Here is a 15400-nt window from a genome sequence, read left to right as displayed (position 1 = left end):
CATTTCCTGCCAGAACAAAAATAAAGGAACTAGACGTGGTGAATTGATGATTTTAGTGCCACGATGGGTGGCCGAGGGAGCCAGCCAAACAATCAAAGATCAGAGCATCTCTCTGCCCCAAGGGCTCTTCTTGGGGAGCACTCCTTGTCCCATTACAGCTGAATGGGAGTTTTGCCTTTGACTTCAGTGGGACAGGTCTCTTTGGCCCAGATCTTCCAAGGTGTTCAGATGCCCAACGCTCATTGATGTTAGTGGGAGTTAGATGCCATTGACGATCTGGGCCTCAGTGTTTAAAAGAAATCCGTTGGCCAGATTTTCTACTAGTGTAAATGGGGTGGGGAAGAGCTCTATTGACTTCTCTAGAGTGTCATCCATTGGCATCAGCAGAGAAATTGTTCTATGTGTGTGTGACACACACACACACACACACACACACACATACAGTCAAAAAGAAAAGGAGGACTTTTGGCACCTTAGAGACTAACAAATACAGTCAGTGGCTCTTTGCAGGCAGTTTATCTAAGTTTACCCTAAGTTTATCTGTTGCTGCTTCCCATTTGGTTGGAGCCATCTCCATCCAGCCATTCCCACGACACGGCCAGCAAAGGCTTCTTTAGTGAGGTGGCTGTTGACCAGGGTGTGGCGAGAATGCTGCTGCCCACGCTCCGACAGGCTGGAGGGGTCGGATTGCTGCACACTCAACTGGCTTTCAGCCAGCTGCTGGTGGCCCCTGAGAAAGTTGTCCAAGAGTCATGATTGGCTGGGTTGGTCCTTGCTCATCAATCAGTTGCCAGGGCAGCCGTGGGCTGGGGAGGGTTACATGACCTAGATGAGGAAGTCACCAGCATCCCGTGGTATGAGTGTAGTTGCTGGGTCCAGTGAGGCCTTTTTGTATTCCCTGTATCTGCTGCCACTGGCTTTCACAGTGGCTGTTCTGAGTGGCCATCATGGAGGGTTAACCTTCCTCAGCCATTGGACTTTCCCTGCCACCTGGTAGAAGAATCATAGAATCATAGAAGATCAGGGTTGGAGGAGACCTCAGAGGCCATCTAGTCCAACCCCCTGCTCAGAGCAGGACCAACCCCAACTAACTGGTGTCTAGATTGACCTGTGGGAGCTGCATGTCCAGTTTCTATGCAGATGCCCATGAAGATTTCTAAGCAGTTTCACCAGCAAGAGGTTTCCCCACTGACCGGTCCATCCCTCACAAACCCAGTCCTCTGCAGCCTGGGCCCAGGTAGCCCCGCTCTGACTTTGCAGGATATAATATAATAACACATAAGATGATTGCATTTCCCGAGCTATATAATCAATCATAAAGTTTTCTTCACAAACATATAGAAGAAGTGCAGTTTTTCAAACATTGTTCTTTTCTGATCTAGCCATACAGAATGCAGTTGATTGCAATGTGATGTAATCACGCAGCTCTCAAACCTTCACCATGCTGGTGGGCATTCATTACTCATCTATTGCCTCCTCTCCCCTAGGAGTTTTTCTTAAATGACACCCCAGTGGTGTCACTTGTGCATTGACTTCAAGCCAACAGAGCTATAACAATTGACAGCAGCTGAGGATCTGTCTCTAAGTATTTTTCTTGGAACTTTCTTGACTCTTTATCACTTAATTAAGTATATAACAGTAGCTGAAAGCCCAGGCTGTAATTTACTGGCTGAGAACTTAAAAAATTGGATGGTAACAGATGGTGAATCCCAGTGATGAATCAAGCTGGTAATATTCTGATCAAAAAGAGCTCTCAGCCATGCTTGTAGCCACTTACATCACTTCACGCTGACTCAATAGGCTTCCGAGTGACAATCCTGGAAGCTTATTAAATATATGGTTTGCAAATAAACACGGCAAGCCTGCTCTGCCACAGTTTATGGGTTTGTAGTGTATAGGAATGGGATAACATCCCTTTAAATAGTTTGGAGTCATCTAGTGAGCCTCGATGTCTTTTATGGGAGAAGCCACCAAAACTCAACAGACCATATATATATAGCTAGGCCTTATGTGTTAGTAAACATAGTTATCTGGAACTCAGCTGTGCCCATGCTAATTCCTGCTATTCTTAGTGTTATGCAGAGAGCAAAGACACTGCTGCAGTCATGTTCTTCATTGCACATAAGTATTTGGAGGCCATCATTTTATTCGGGAAAGCAGCTGCAAGTCCTGATAGCTTCACAAATTTTAGCCCAAATTAGAATTAATTACAGAGATAAGTTATTGCTCTCTGTTACTGGTTATTCTCCTGCTTCAAGTGAGGTGGCTAATCACACAGCACAACTAGCAAACAGCGCAAAGTGAACAACCCCATAAACTGAAATCTCTGCAGATAGCTGCAAAGAACAAACATGTGAGGAAAAAAATCACACATGCTCCCCACCAGGGAGAATGACTCAGTCCATCTGCAAAAAGAAAAGGAGTACCTGCGGCACCTTAGAGACTTACAAATGTATTTGAGCATAAGCTTTCATGAGCTACAGCTCACTTCATCGGATGCATGCAGTGGAAAATACAGTAGGGGGATTTTATATACACAGAGAACATGAAACAATGGGTGTTATCATACACACTGTAACGAGAGTGATCAGGTAAGGAGAGCTATTACCAGCAGGAGAGAAAAAAAATCTTTTATAGTGGTAATCAAGATGGGACATTTCCAGCAGTTGACAAGAATGTGTGAGGAATAGTAGGGGGAAAAATAAACATGGGGAAATAGTTTTACTTTGTGTAATGACACATCCACTCCCAGTCTTTATTCAAGTCTAATTTAATGGTGTCCAGTTTGCAAATTAATTCCAATTCAGCAGTCTCTCGTTGGAGTCTGTTGTTGAAGTTTTTTTGTTGAAGAATAGCCACTCTTAGGTCTGTAATCGAGTGACCAGAGAGATTGAAGTGTTCTCCGACTGGTTTTTGAATGTTATATGTTATAATGTTATAATTCTTGATATATGATTTGTGTCCATTTATTCTTTTATATAGAGACTGTCCAGTTTGGCCAATGTACATGGCAGAGGGGCATTGCTGGCACATGATGGTATGTATCACATTGGTAGATGTGCAGTTGAACAAGCCTCTGATAATGTGGCTGATGTGATTAGGCCCAATGATGGTGTCCCCTGAATAGATATATGGACACAGTTGGCAACGGGCTTTGTTGCAAGGATAGGTTCCTGGGTTAAAAGAAAAGGAGTACTTGTGGCACCTTAGAAACTAACAAATTTATTTGAGCATAAGCTTTCGTGAGCTACAGCTCACTTCATTGAATGCATCCGATGAAGTGAGCTGTAGCTCACGAAAGCTTATGCTCAAATAAATTCGTTAGTCTCTAAGGTGTCACAAGTACTCCTTTTCTTTTTGCGAATACAGACTAACACGGCTGCTACTCTGGTTCCTGGGTTAGTGTTTTTGGTATGTGGTTGCTGGTGAGTATTTGCTTCAGGTTGGGGGGCTGTCTGTAAGCAAGGACTGGCCTGTCTCCCAAGATCTGTAAAAGTGATGGGTTGTCCTTCAGGATAGGTTATAGATCCTTGATGATGCGTTGGAGAAGTTTTAGTTGGGGGCTGAAGGTGATGGCTAGTGGCGTTCTGTTATTTTCTTTGTTGGGCCTGTCCTGTAGTAGGTGACTTCTGGGTACTCTTCTGGCTCTGTCAATCTGTTTCTTCACTTCAGCAGGTGGGTATTGTAGTTGTAAGAATGCTTGATAGAGATCTTGTAGGTGTTTGTCTCTATATGAGGGGTTGGAGCAAATGTGGTTGTATTTTAGGGGTTGGCTGTAGACAATGGATCGTGCAGTGTGGTCTGGATGAAAGCAGGTTTCAGGGAGATGCCTTCAGATAACAATTACACATCATGGATGAAGCTGGGTTCAGAGCTTGGTTGAGGAAATCCATAACCTGTGCCAGCTCTGGGCCTCTCTCTAGCCCACTTCCTGTTAGCTAGCTGCAGGGCCCATCAGATGGTGCTATGCCATCCTCTCCCCATCCAGGATTTTGCAGGACAGGCCCTTGACTTGCAGGACATTAATAGATTTTGGAGGGTGCTTGCACCATGGCGCAATGGTGCGGCAGCCCAGCGGGGGACGTGTGAGCAGCAACAACACACAATGGCAGTTAGCAGGGGTTTTCCACGAGGGGGATTGATGGAGGGAAGGCAGAGAGGGTGAAACAGAAATGCCTCTCACTGAGGGGCACAGGGTAGCTGCTCACTGAGGGGGAGCTGTTGGTCTCTCCACCAGGGGACACTCACGCCGTGGGTCACTCTGACACCACAGGCTCGGGCTCCGCGGCGGCCTCATGGGAAGCAGGCAGATTCGTCAGGGCAGCGACTGGCTGGGAGCAAAACACAAAGTCATGGGGTGAGCAGTGATGGCTCAGGAGGGGTAGCCCTGGCTGATCACCTCCGAGTCATAGGCAGCTGCTCCCTGGCCTGTCTGTTCATTGCTTTAGTATCTCCCTGCTGTTATCCAGGCACAGACGTAAACACTTCATAGACACCCCATGGAGCATCTGCTCCCATCTGCCTCTCAGTCTTACCCCTTTGCTCCCCTTTCTTCTCTACTCAGCCACCCTCTGCCTGTCTCCCACGCTCTCGCCATCTCTGCTTATCCCCCCAGGGTCCATCCCTACTTTCCTTCCATCCCTTTTCCCCCAGCTCTCTGTATTAACCCCACTCCTCCCCACATCTCCCAGGAGCATCTGGGTAGTTACCACATCATCTGCAGAGTTCTGGCGACACACAGCTTTGCACCCGAAGGCTTCCAGGCCAACGGAAACGAAGAACCCCAGCGAGGTTAAGATCAGGATGATGACCCGCATGCCTGTGCAATAGTGCTGGGAAACAGAGCAGGAGATGGGGAATCACAGACAGGCCCCTGGACTCAGCACGGATCAGAGGAACTAACGACCGGATAGCCCTGTTTGTTTCCGTGGTCCATCTCCTGGTAGGAATGGGAAGGAGTGTTCCCTGCAGTCTATTCTCACGTCCTGTCCAGTTCCAGTGAGTCAAGTTCCAGGAAGCCATCAACAGGAGGAGGAATTCCAGGAATTAATGAATCCCCCACCTACCCCAAGAGGCAGTTCCCAGGGGGACAGAGAAATGAAGCTCAGGCCTGAGTTCCTCAAGAGATATATCCCTCCTCCAACTCCCATCCCTGGTCCCACCCCCCGATCACAGCCAGCTGGCTGCCCCACCATTGCTCTTCTATAGCTCTCCAAGGAGGAGGCACCCACCAAGACCTGGTACAGCCGCCTGCAGTGCAACCTGTTGCTGGCAGGACACTGGATGTACTGGTTACGGGGATCATACACCAAGTCCACCAGGTAGAATAAGTTGATCATGCCCACCACCACCATGCAGATGATGTTGATGACCAGGCAGGCTTTCACCTGGAAGATGAAGGGAAAAGGTTGTCGCTGCTAGGAAGCACCAGGGTGCTGGAGAGTAGGAATGGGGGACTACCAAAGCTCCTGGACAGATAATGGCTGTAGCCCTAAACCCCAGTGTTCTCCCCTAGAGTCCTTCCAGTACAGAGGGGAGCTGCCCCAACAAGAGATCACCTCCTAGCACAGCCCCTCTCTAGATCCATCTCACACTGACATATGGGCTTGGCCTCCTGTCCTGACTTGCCCTTCCCTCCCAACTAGCTCTGCCTTGCCTCTCCTGAGGACTGGGCCAGGATCACCTCTTTCTTCCCCAGGGCTGCCCCCTGTCCTGGCTCTGTCCCCTGGATCTGCCTATGGCTCTATGTCCCCTTCATGCAGCTGAGCCTTGGGGACCCCAGCTGTCCCTAAGAGCACCATTACAAATGTGGTTCATCTCAGCCACTGCTCCTGGCCCATCCCTCACCAATGGTTTCCTCCTCTTCTCCCCACCTCGCCCTCTGACAGAATTCCCCAGTGCAAGGCACAGCTACCTCGGGCCTCATAGCCCCAACTGGCCCAGAGGGTACAGTCCCTCTTAGGAGGGTCGCTTGTCTGGGGAGAGGAATGAGGAGGGATGTGACCGAGCCCTGATGCAGCCCTGGGCCAGGCTTTATCAAGAGGTTACTCACCAGAGCCAGGCTGTGGGCTGTGTCTGCAGCCAGAGTGATGATGCCAGCCAAGAGCAACTAGAGAGGAAGAGAGAAAATAATCAGGAGCATTGGCAGAGCTGGGGTGGGGAGGGACTGGGATAGCAGGAGGCTGCAGGTTAGGGTATTGGCAGAACTGTGTGTTGGGGGAAACCCAAAACTCCTTACCCTCTAATGTCAGGGCATGTCACACAACCTTCATCCTATAATCCTCCCAAGGTCTGCTCCCTCAGGCTCCTTGCTGCTACCTGCCTGGAGTTCTTCCTAGAGTAGCCACTTTTCCAGGCCTTCTCTTGCCCCCGTAGGCCAAAAGCCTAATGGGAAGAAATTGTCTAAAGTAAAATTGTACTCCATTTTGCTTATTTTGCCATATACTCCATTTTGCTAGCTTTGAATTAGTAAGAAGAAATTGTAGCCTTGAATTAGTAAAAAGAAATTGTTCTGAGTTTATTCTTTGCTGATTGTGTTAACATTTGTTCTTAGTAAGGATAGGAGTTTTATGGCTGTAATTGCCTTATTTACTGTTTGGTGTGAGTGAAGAATGTGTGGTAATTAACTGAGAAAGGACAACTAGGCTGGATGGTCAAGAAGGGAGTGGAGGAGTCAAGAGGCACGAACTTTATTATCAATCACCCAGATGGTAGATTGACAACCCTCAAGCAAAGGCACACACTCCAAGGAGGAGGTAAGGAGTTGAGCCAAAGGGACAAGATAAGAAACAGCTGCAGATCCTCCCAGTAACAACTCAAAATACTAATTAAGAGCAACCTTGAATACCTCATGATTGACAGTTCCGGTATGACACAGCAAGGTCGATAGACTTGTATGGGAACTTATCACTATAAAAGAAGTGTGGATTGCTGTGGGACTTTGGGTTCATTCTGCATCAACATCAGAGCTTCGAACACATTTGACAGAGGCCCAGCTCCCCTCCCTCGTGCAGTTTCAGCTGGCCACTGGAACTGACCGAGTAACACCAAGGACTGGTAACTTTAAGATCCAGCTGCAGAACTTTTTGGAGTGTGAGTGGAAGCATATGCTGATTTCAATGCTTAAATTGTACTCTCAATAAATGTGGCATTTTACCTTATCCCCTTTAAAAAGATTCCATGTGCTTCTTATAAGCATAACACCCCCACCTCTTGAAGTTCACCCTTCTCTCAGGACCCTCCCCCACCAAAATACAAATGTAAACCCGCTTCTGCCCTCCCTAGGCTTGACCTTGTGTCTCTTCCTCTGTTGAAATGCCCCAGGGTTCTCTCCCTGGACGTTCAGAGCCTGCCCTATTATCAGGGCTCACCACCACAGACTGCCTCTGCCAGCCTCCTACCAGACTTCTCTACTCAGAAAAGGATTCCAGTACTACCTCACTCTCCCCCTGGGCTTCCCCCTTGACCTTCCTGATCTCCCTAGTCACCCATCCCCAGAGAGGGACTGGACATTCTTTCCCTCTGCCCCAGCAACCTCCTCCTAATCTGTGCTTCCTTTCTTTATAGTCACCACTTTGCAGCTTTTTCTCCAGTTGGGCTCCATCTTTAATTAGGCCTGCAGGAGCCAGCAGATGAGTTAATTAGCCTCATGCCAATTAACCCTTTCAAAGCCAAGATGGGGTATTTATCCCTTCACAGCTGGAAAAGCTTTTCTGAGGTGGAAGGTTTTGGAGTGATCCCCTGTGGGAATTGGTTCTGTACCACGTTCAAAACAATGACCAGAGTGGTCACTTGACTTCAGTGGATTATGGGACATTTCCGGAGGCCAATCACAGCACAGTTATGCAACACGTCACCATACTAATACACCGGTGCTCCAGCCCAGGCACAGAAAGCTCTATGCTTGTCATGCAGGTGGATTACCAGACATGCTCCAGCTGCAGAATCCAGGCACTCTAAGTGCCTTGCCAGTGTGGACACCTCAGGAGTTAGGGCACCCGGGGCTGATTTAATGCACTCTAACTTGCAAGTGTAGCCAAAGCCTAAAACTCTGGCACTTCCTGACTGAATGAAAAATTCAGCATCTGTAATATATCATTGGTACAGATGTATAATTTTACCATGGCAAGATTGTAGCAGTCACAACCCAGTCTCGGTTTTAAAAAAAAACATTTCATGCTGTATTCATGCAACAAAAGATAGTGTCAGCTTCCAGGCATTGGTTGGTTAGTTTGCTTTGATCTAGTCCTCTTAGAAACAGGACTAAGCCCTGGTTTACACTAGGAGTTGAGGTCAAATTTAGCAGCGTTAAATTGATTTAACCCTGCACCTGTCCACATGACAAAGCCCTTTCTTTTTACTTAAAGGGCTCTTAAAATCAATTTCTTTACTTCACCCCCCAACAAGGGGATTAGCGCTGAAATTGGCCTTGCCTGGTCGAATTTGGGGTAGTGTGGACACAATTTGCCGGTTTTGGCCTCCAGGAGCTATCCCAGAATGCTCCATTGTGACCGCTCTGGACAGCACTCTCAACTCAGATGCACTGGCCAGGTAGACAGCAAGAGGCCCACGAACTTTTGAATCTCATTTCCTGTTTGGTCAGCGTGGCAAGCTGCAGGTGAGTGCAGAGCTCATCAGCAGAAGTGACCATGCAGAGCTCATCAGCAGGGCTGACCATGATGGAGTCCCAGAATCGCAAAAGAGCTCCAGCATGGTCCGAATGGGAGGTACGGGATCTGATTGCTGTATGGGGAGAGGAATCCATGCTATCAGAACTACGTTCCAGTTTTCGAAATGCCAGAACATTTGCCAAAATCTCCCAGGGCATGAAGGACAGAGGCCATAACAGGGACCCGAAGCAGTGCAGCGTGAAACTTAAGGAGCTGAGGCAAGCCTACCAGAAAACCAGAGAGGCAAACGGCCGCACAGGGTCAGAGCCCCAAACATGCCACTTCTATGATGAGCTGCATGCAATTTTAGGGGGTTCAGCCACCACTACCCCAACCCTGTGCTTTGACTCCATCAATGGAGATGGAGACAACATGGAAGCAGGTTTTGGGGATGAGGAAGATGATGATGAGGAGGTTTTAGATAGCTCACAGCAAGCAAGTGGAGAAACCGGTTTTCCTGACAGCCAGAAACTGTTTCTCACCCTGGACCTGGAGCCATTATCCCCCCTGAACGCACCCAAGGCTGCCTCCTGGACCCACCAGGTGGAGAAGGGACCTCTGGTGAGTGTACCTTTTAAAATAGTATACATGGTTTAAAAGCAAGCATGTTTAATGATTAATTTGCCCTGGCATTCGCGGCCAGTACAGCTACTGGAAAAGTCTGTTAATGTATCTGGGGATGGAGTGGAAATCCTCCAGGGACATCTCCATAAAGCTCTCCTGGATGTACTCCCAAAGCTTTTGCAAAAGGTTTCTGGGGAGGGCAGCCTTATTCCATCCACCATGGTAGGACACTTTACCATGCCAGGCCAGTAGCACGTAGTTGGGAATCATTGCAGAACAAAGCATTGCAGCGTATGGTCCCAATGTTTGCTGGCATTCAAACAACATCCGTTCTTATTTCTCTGTGTTACCCTCAGGAGAGTGATATCATTCATGGTCACCTGGTTGAAATAGGGTGCTTTTCTTAAGGGGACATTCAGAGGTGCCCGTTCCTGCTGGGCTGATTGCCTGTGGCTGAACAGAAATGTTCCCCGCTATTATCCATACAGTGCGGGGAAGGGGGAGGAGGGAGGGATTAGCCACGCAGTGGGGGTAGGCAAAATGCAACCTTGTAACGAAAGCACATGTGCTATGTATGTAATGTTAACAGCAAGGTTTACCGTGAAAGAGTGTACCCATTGTTCTATAAAATGTGTCTTTTTAAATACCACAGTCCCTTTTTTTTTCTCCACCAGCTGCAAGTGATTCAAGGATCACAGGATCTTCTCCTTCCCAGATGCCAGCGAAGATTAGTAGGTGAAAAAAACGCACTCGCGATGAAATGTTCTCTGAGCTCATGCTTTCCTCCCACACTGCCAGAGCACAGACAAATGCATGGAGGCAGACAATGTCAGAGTGCAGGAAAGCACAAAATGAACGCAAGGAGAAATAGTGGGCTGAAGAGAGTAAGTGGAGGACTAAAGATGATAGGTGGTGGCAGCGTGATGAGAGGAGGCAGGATTCAATGCTGAGGCTGCTGGAGGATCAAACTAATATGCTCCAGCGTATGGTTGAGCTGCATAAAACGCAGCTGGAGCACAGAGCGTCGCTACAGCCCCTGTGTAACTATCCGCCCTCCTCCCAAGTTCCATATCCTCCTCACCCAGATGCCCAAGAACACAGTGGGGGTCTCCGGTCACCCAGCCACTCCACCCCAGAGGATTGCCCAAGCAACAGAAGGCTGGCATTCAATAAGTTTTAAAGTGCAGTGTGGCCTTGTCCTTCCCTCCTCCACCACCCCTCCCGGGCTACCTTGGCAGTTATCCCCCTATTTGTGTGATGAATTAATAAAGAATGCATGAATGTGAAGCAACAATGACTTTATTGCCTCTGCAAGTGGTGATCGAAGGGGGGAGGGGAAGATGCTTAGCTTACAGGGAAGTAGAGTGAACCAATGGGGGGGGGGGGTGTTTCATCAAGGAGAAACAAATGGAAGTTTCACACCGTAGCCTGGCCAGTCATGAAACTGGTTTTCAAAGCTTCTCTGATGCGCACCACGCCCTCCTGTGCTCTTCTAATCGTCCTGGTGTTTGGCTGCACATAACCAGCTGCCAGGCGATTTGCCTAAACCTCCCACCCCGCCATAAACGTCTCCCCCATACTCTCACAGATATTGTGGAGCGCACAACAAGCAGTAATAACAATGGGATATTGGTTTCGCTGAGGTCTAAGCGAGTCAGTAAACTGCGCCAGCGTGCTTTTAAACATCCAAATGCACATTCTATCACCATTCTGCACTTGCTCAGCCTATAGTTGAACAGCTCCTGACTACTATCCAGGCTGCCTGTGTATGGCTTCATGAGCCATGGCATTAAGGGGTAGGCTGGGTCTCCAAGGAGAACTATAGGCATTTCAACATCCCTAACGGTTATTTTCTGGTCTGGGAAGAAAGTCCCTTCCTGCAGCTTTTGAAACAGACCAGAGCTCCTGAAGATGTAAGCGCCATGTACCTTTCCCAGCCATCCCACGTTGATGTTGGTGAAACGTCCCTTGTGATACACCAGTGCTTGCAGCACCATTGAAAAGTACCCCTTGCGGTTTCTGTACTCGCTGCCTTGGTGCTCCGGTTCCAAGATAGGGATATGGGTTCCGTCTATGGCCCCACCACAGTTAGGGAATCCCACTGCAGCAAAGCCATCCACTATGACCTGCACATATCCCAGGGTCACTACCCTTGATATCAGCAGATCTTTGATTTTGTTGGCTACTTGCATCACAGCAACCCCCACAGTAGATTTGCCCACTCCAAATTGATTCCCGACTGACCAGTAGCTGTCTGGCGTTGCAAGCTTCCACAGGGCTATCGCCACTCACTTTTCAACTGTGAGGGCTGCTCTCATCTTGGTATTCCGGTGCTTTAGGCCATCGGAAAGCAAGTCACAAAGTTCCATGAAAGTGCCCTTACGCATGCGAAAGTTTTGCAGTTACTGGGAATCGTCCCAGACCTGCAACACTATGCGGTCCCACCAGTCTGTGTTTGTTTCCCAGGCCCAGAGTCAGCATTCCATGGCATGAACCTACCCCATTAGCACCATGATGCCCACAATGCCAGGGCCCGTGCTTTAAGAGAAGTCTGTGTCCATGTCCTCATCACTCTTGTCACCTTGCTGACGTTGCCTACTCGCCCGGTTTTGCTTTGGCAGGTTCTGGTGCTGCATATACTGCTGGCAAATGTGCGTGGTGTTTAATGTGCTCCTAATTGCCAAAGTGATCTGAGCAGGCTCCATGCTTGCCGTGGTATGGCGTCTTCACAGAAAAAAGGCGCGGAATGATTGTCTGCCATTGCTCTGATGGACAGAGGGGCGACTGACGACATGGCTTACAGGGTTGGCTTACAGGGAATTAAAATCAACAAAGGGGATGGCTTTACATCAAGGAGAAACAAAAAAAACTGTCACACAGAATGGCCCCCTCAAGGATTGAACTCAAAACCCTGGGTTTAGTAGGCCACTGCTCAAGCCACTGAGCTATTCTTCCCCCTGGTATTCCAGGCAGGACTGAACCTCCATTAAACTTTTCAAGGTGCCCCTGACAGACCTCACCAAAACGATTGTCAGCTGTTGATTTCATGGAGGGAGGAAGAGAAGGGGAGTAAATGAAAACAAAACAAATCTGGTCTATTTCTTGTTTTGATCCACTCCATCTATCTTATACATCTTTGGCTTGCAGCAGACAGTGCAGTAGGACTGCTAGCCATCCCAATCTCCTGGCTGCTCACCAGAAGATGGTGCAATAGGACTGCTAGCCATCCTAATGTCCTGGCTGCTCACCAGAAGATGGTGCAGTAGGACTGCTGGCAGGACTAAAGAGAATGATCTGGTCAAGTCACTCTTATTTCAGTCCGTGCGCCCACGTCTGGCCAGGCGCTCCTGACCGACCTTACGAGGCGGCCAAGAGCACCTAGGACATGATGACGATGGTTATCAGGCCTATTGCACTGTCTGCTGCCACAAGGCAATGAACTGCTGCTGTGTAGTAATGCAGTACCATGTCTGCCAGCACCCAGGAGATGTATGGTGACAGTGAGCTGAGTGGGCTCCATGCTTGCCGTGGTATGGTGTCTGCACAGGAAAAAAGGAGCGAAACGATTGTATGCCAATGCTTTCACGGAGGGAGGCGAGGAGGGCCTGATGACATGTAACCAGAACCACCCGCAACAATGTTTTTGCCCCATTAGGCTTTGGGATCTCAATCCAGAATTCTAATGGGCGGCAGAGACTGCAGGAACTGTGGGATAGCTACCCACAGTGCAACGCTCCGGAAGTCGACGCTAGCCACGGTACTGTGGAAGTACTCCGCCGAGTTAATGCACTTAATGCACTTAGAGCATTTTGTGTGGGGACACACACAATTGACTATATAAAAACGATTTCTAAAACCCCGACTTCTATAAATTCAACCCAGGTCCCATTGGGGGATAATGTACCATCATGTAACGTGGAGACAAAACAGGTCAAATTCAGTCCGGGTGTAAATGGGTGCAGACTCCCTTTGAAGTCAGTGTAGGGGCATCTCCCTAGGCCAGGGCTGCAAATGGCCCAGTGGCTTTGTTCTGGTGGATAACCCCATCCTTTCTCACTCCTTTGGAGCTGAGTGGCCTAGGGGCATGGAAGTGTTCTGATCTGTTTGGCCAGTGGCCTGTATTTTTGCCTACCTGGGTACAGTTTTTAATTGTACCCAGGTGAGGAAATAGAGGCCATTTATAGACCAGGGGAGAATCCAGGCCATTTGCCAGCTGGGTGGAGAAGCCAGTGGGAATGGTCATCGTGGCAAGGGTTGGTGGGAAATCTGCCAATCTCTACTAGGGAGGAAGTCTGTCTGGCTTTGCTCCTTGGCACAGCATCCTGCACTGCTTGGATACTTGGCCCCTCCCCTTGCCATGGGTTATTGCTCACAAGTGAAGCAGCACTTGCTCAGGGCAGGGAAACCACGGGGATCTCCATTGGGGGAGCTGTCTGGTGATGTCACTCAGGCTGGTGGCATGAAGAGGGCCCCTCTCACTCAGGATCTGCTTTTACCTCATGAGAGCTAAGGGCAACAATGGGCTGGAAAAGAAATGAAACAGAGCATGCTGAGTAATCCATACGTACAGCAGTGATGAAGCCCAACCCCCAGGCTGCTATCCTGCTTCCTCCCAGCACCCACCTATCCTGATTGCCCTGCTATAAAAAGGCAATGTACCTGGGAACTTCACCCCAGTCCTCCCTCCATTCTCACCCACCGTCTGTATAATTTATGTGTAGTGTATTACTCAGCCACTAGGTGTCTGTGCTTGTCCAGCAAGGCATAGCCTGCAGTCAACAAGAGAGACAAAGCTGAAACTGGAACTGTATGTGTCTGTAGTTACAGCTATTTTGTTAAAATAAAAATCCCTGTTTTCCTATTCTCTCTCTCTTCCCCTTCTCCCTTATTCAGCTGCTGTTTAATTACCACATCATCTTCAGAGTTCTGGTAACAGACAGCTTTGCATCCAAATGCTGCCAGAGAAACACTGAGGCACAACCCCAGAGTCACAGTGAACAGTGCAATGCCTCACATGCCCGTGCAGTAGATCTAGAGAACAGACCAGGGACAGAGAGTTACAAACAGACAATTCTCTGGAAACCAGCATAGAAACTAGAGTGTACAACTACATCCATCCCCACAGGCAGTCCGTGGAGGATGGTCCCTTATACCACTGCAATATCTTCTTAAGAGCTTCATCCTGCCCCCTTGTAAGTGATGCCAGGGACTATAGGAAATGTACCCCATAGGAATTCTACACTGTATGAATATTTAATAGTCATCATTCATTTATTAGTTATGCAGCACCTAATATGTGCTGGGCACTTTACCAGACTATGATTATAATTTAATATTACAGTAGGACCTATAAGCTTGGGATCCCATTGTCCTAAGAGTAGATTGTAAGAGATGATCTGTGTCCCAGAGATCTTACAGTCTAAATAGTCATGACAGGCAAAAGCTGGGAGACCAGAAGGACTGTTATCCCCATTTTATAGATGGGGAACTGAGACGAGAGATGAATTGACTTGTCCAAAGTCATACAGAAAGTTTGTGGCAGACTGAGGAACTCAACCCAGAACTCCTGGCTTCCAGATCAGTGCCTTAACCACAAGGTTTCTTCATTGCAGCTCCCCTGAGTCCCAGATTGCACTAACTTAGACATGCAGCTTCAGAGGCACATTGCATAAAGTCAGTAGAATTGTTTGAAAACGCAGAATGATCAGACAAATAAAAGTCAACTTGATTTCTAGTAACCTCCAATACAAACGCCAACCGTCCTATTCATGTCAGGGGGAATTGAGGGACTATCCTACAGATTTTCCAATACAAACTGGGGTGGGGTGGGAGGAAAAGGAGAATTGAGCAGGATTTTGAAAAAACAAAACCCCCACAATTCTCCAAAGATATCCAGTGGCTTTAGTGATGGGGGGCTCCTATCTTGGAACACTGGACCGCTGTGATGGCTTCCCATTGGCTGAAATCCAGTTGGAATTCTTAAATTGAGACTAGATCCCTAAGATAGATGCTGCAATTCAACCATCTGTGGCCCTGACATCCATGACCTGTGTGATCTACGACAAGTCACTTAGGCCCAGATCCTCATGAGTATTTAGGCGTGATCAGAGTTTGCCTTTCCCATCTGTAAGATGGAGATAATAGCACAGCCCTGTCTCCCAGGATCC

General features: G+C 48.3%; 1 protein-coding gene across 1 annotated transcript in view; it reads right to left on the bottom strand.

Annotated features, from left to right (window-relative positions):
- Window positions 1–525: 525 nt before the first annotated feature.
- The window catches only part of LOC119856927, a 36558-nt gene continuing 21683 nt past the window's right edge, over window positions 526–15400 (bottom strand). Inside the window, 5 exon segments of the mRNA XM_043516301.1 lie at window positions 526–730; window positions 4249–4331; window positions 4710–4832; window positions 5232–5387; window positions 6053–6109. Of these exon segments, the coding sequence (XP_043372236.1) occupies window positions 526–730; window positions 4249–4331; window positions 4710–4832; window positions 5232–5387; window positions 6053–6109 (624 nt within the window).

The sequence above is a fragment of the Dermochelys coriacea genome, chromosome 6 (assembly GCF_009764565.3).
Source record: "Dermochelys coriacea isolate rDerCor1 chromosome 6, rDerCor1.pri.v4, whole genome shotgun sequence".
NCBI classification, from domain to species: Eukaryota; Metazoa; Chordata; order Testudines; family Dermochelyidae; genus Dermochelys; species Dermochelys coriacea.
Note: the sequence above shows the minus strand (reverse complement) of the source record. Positions and strands in the feature narration are given on the sequence as shown.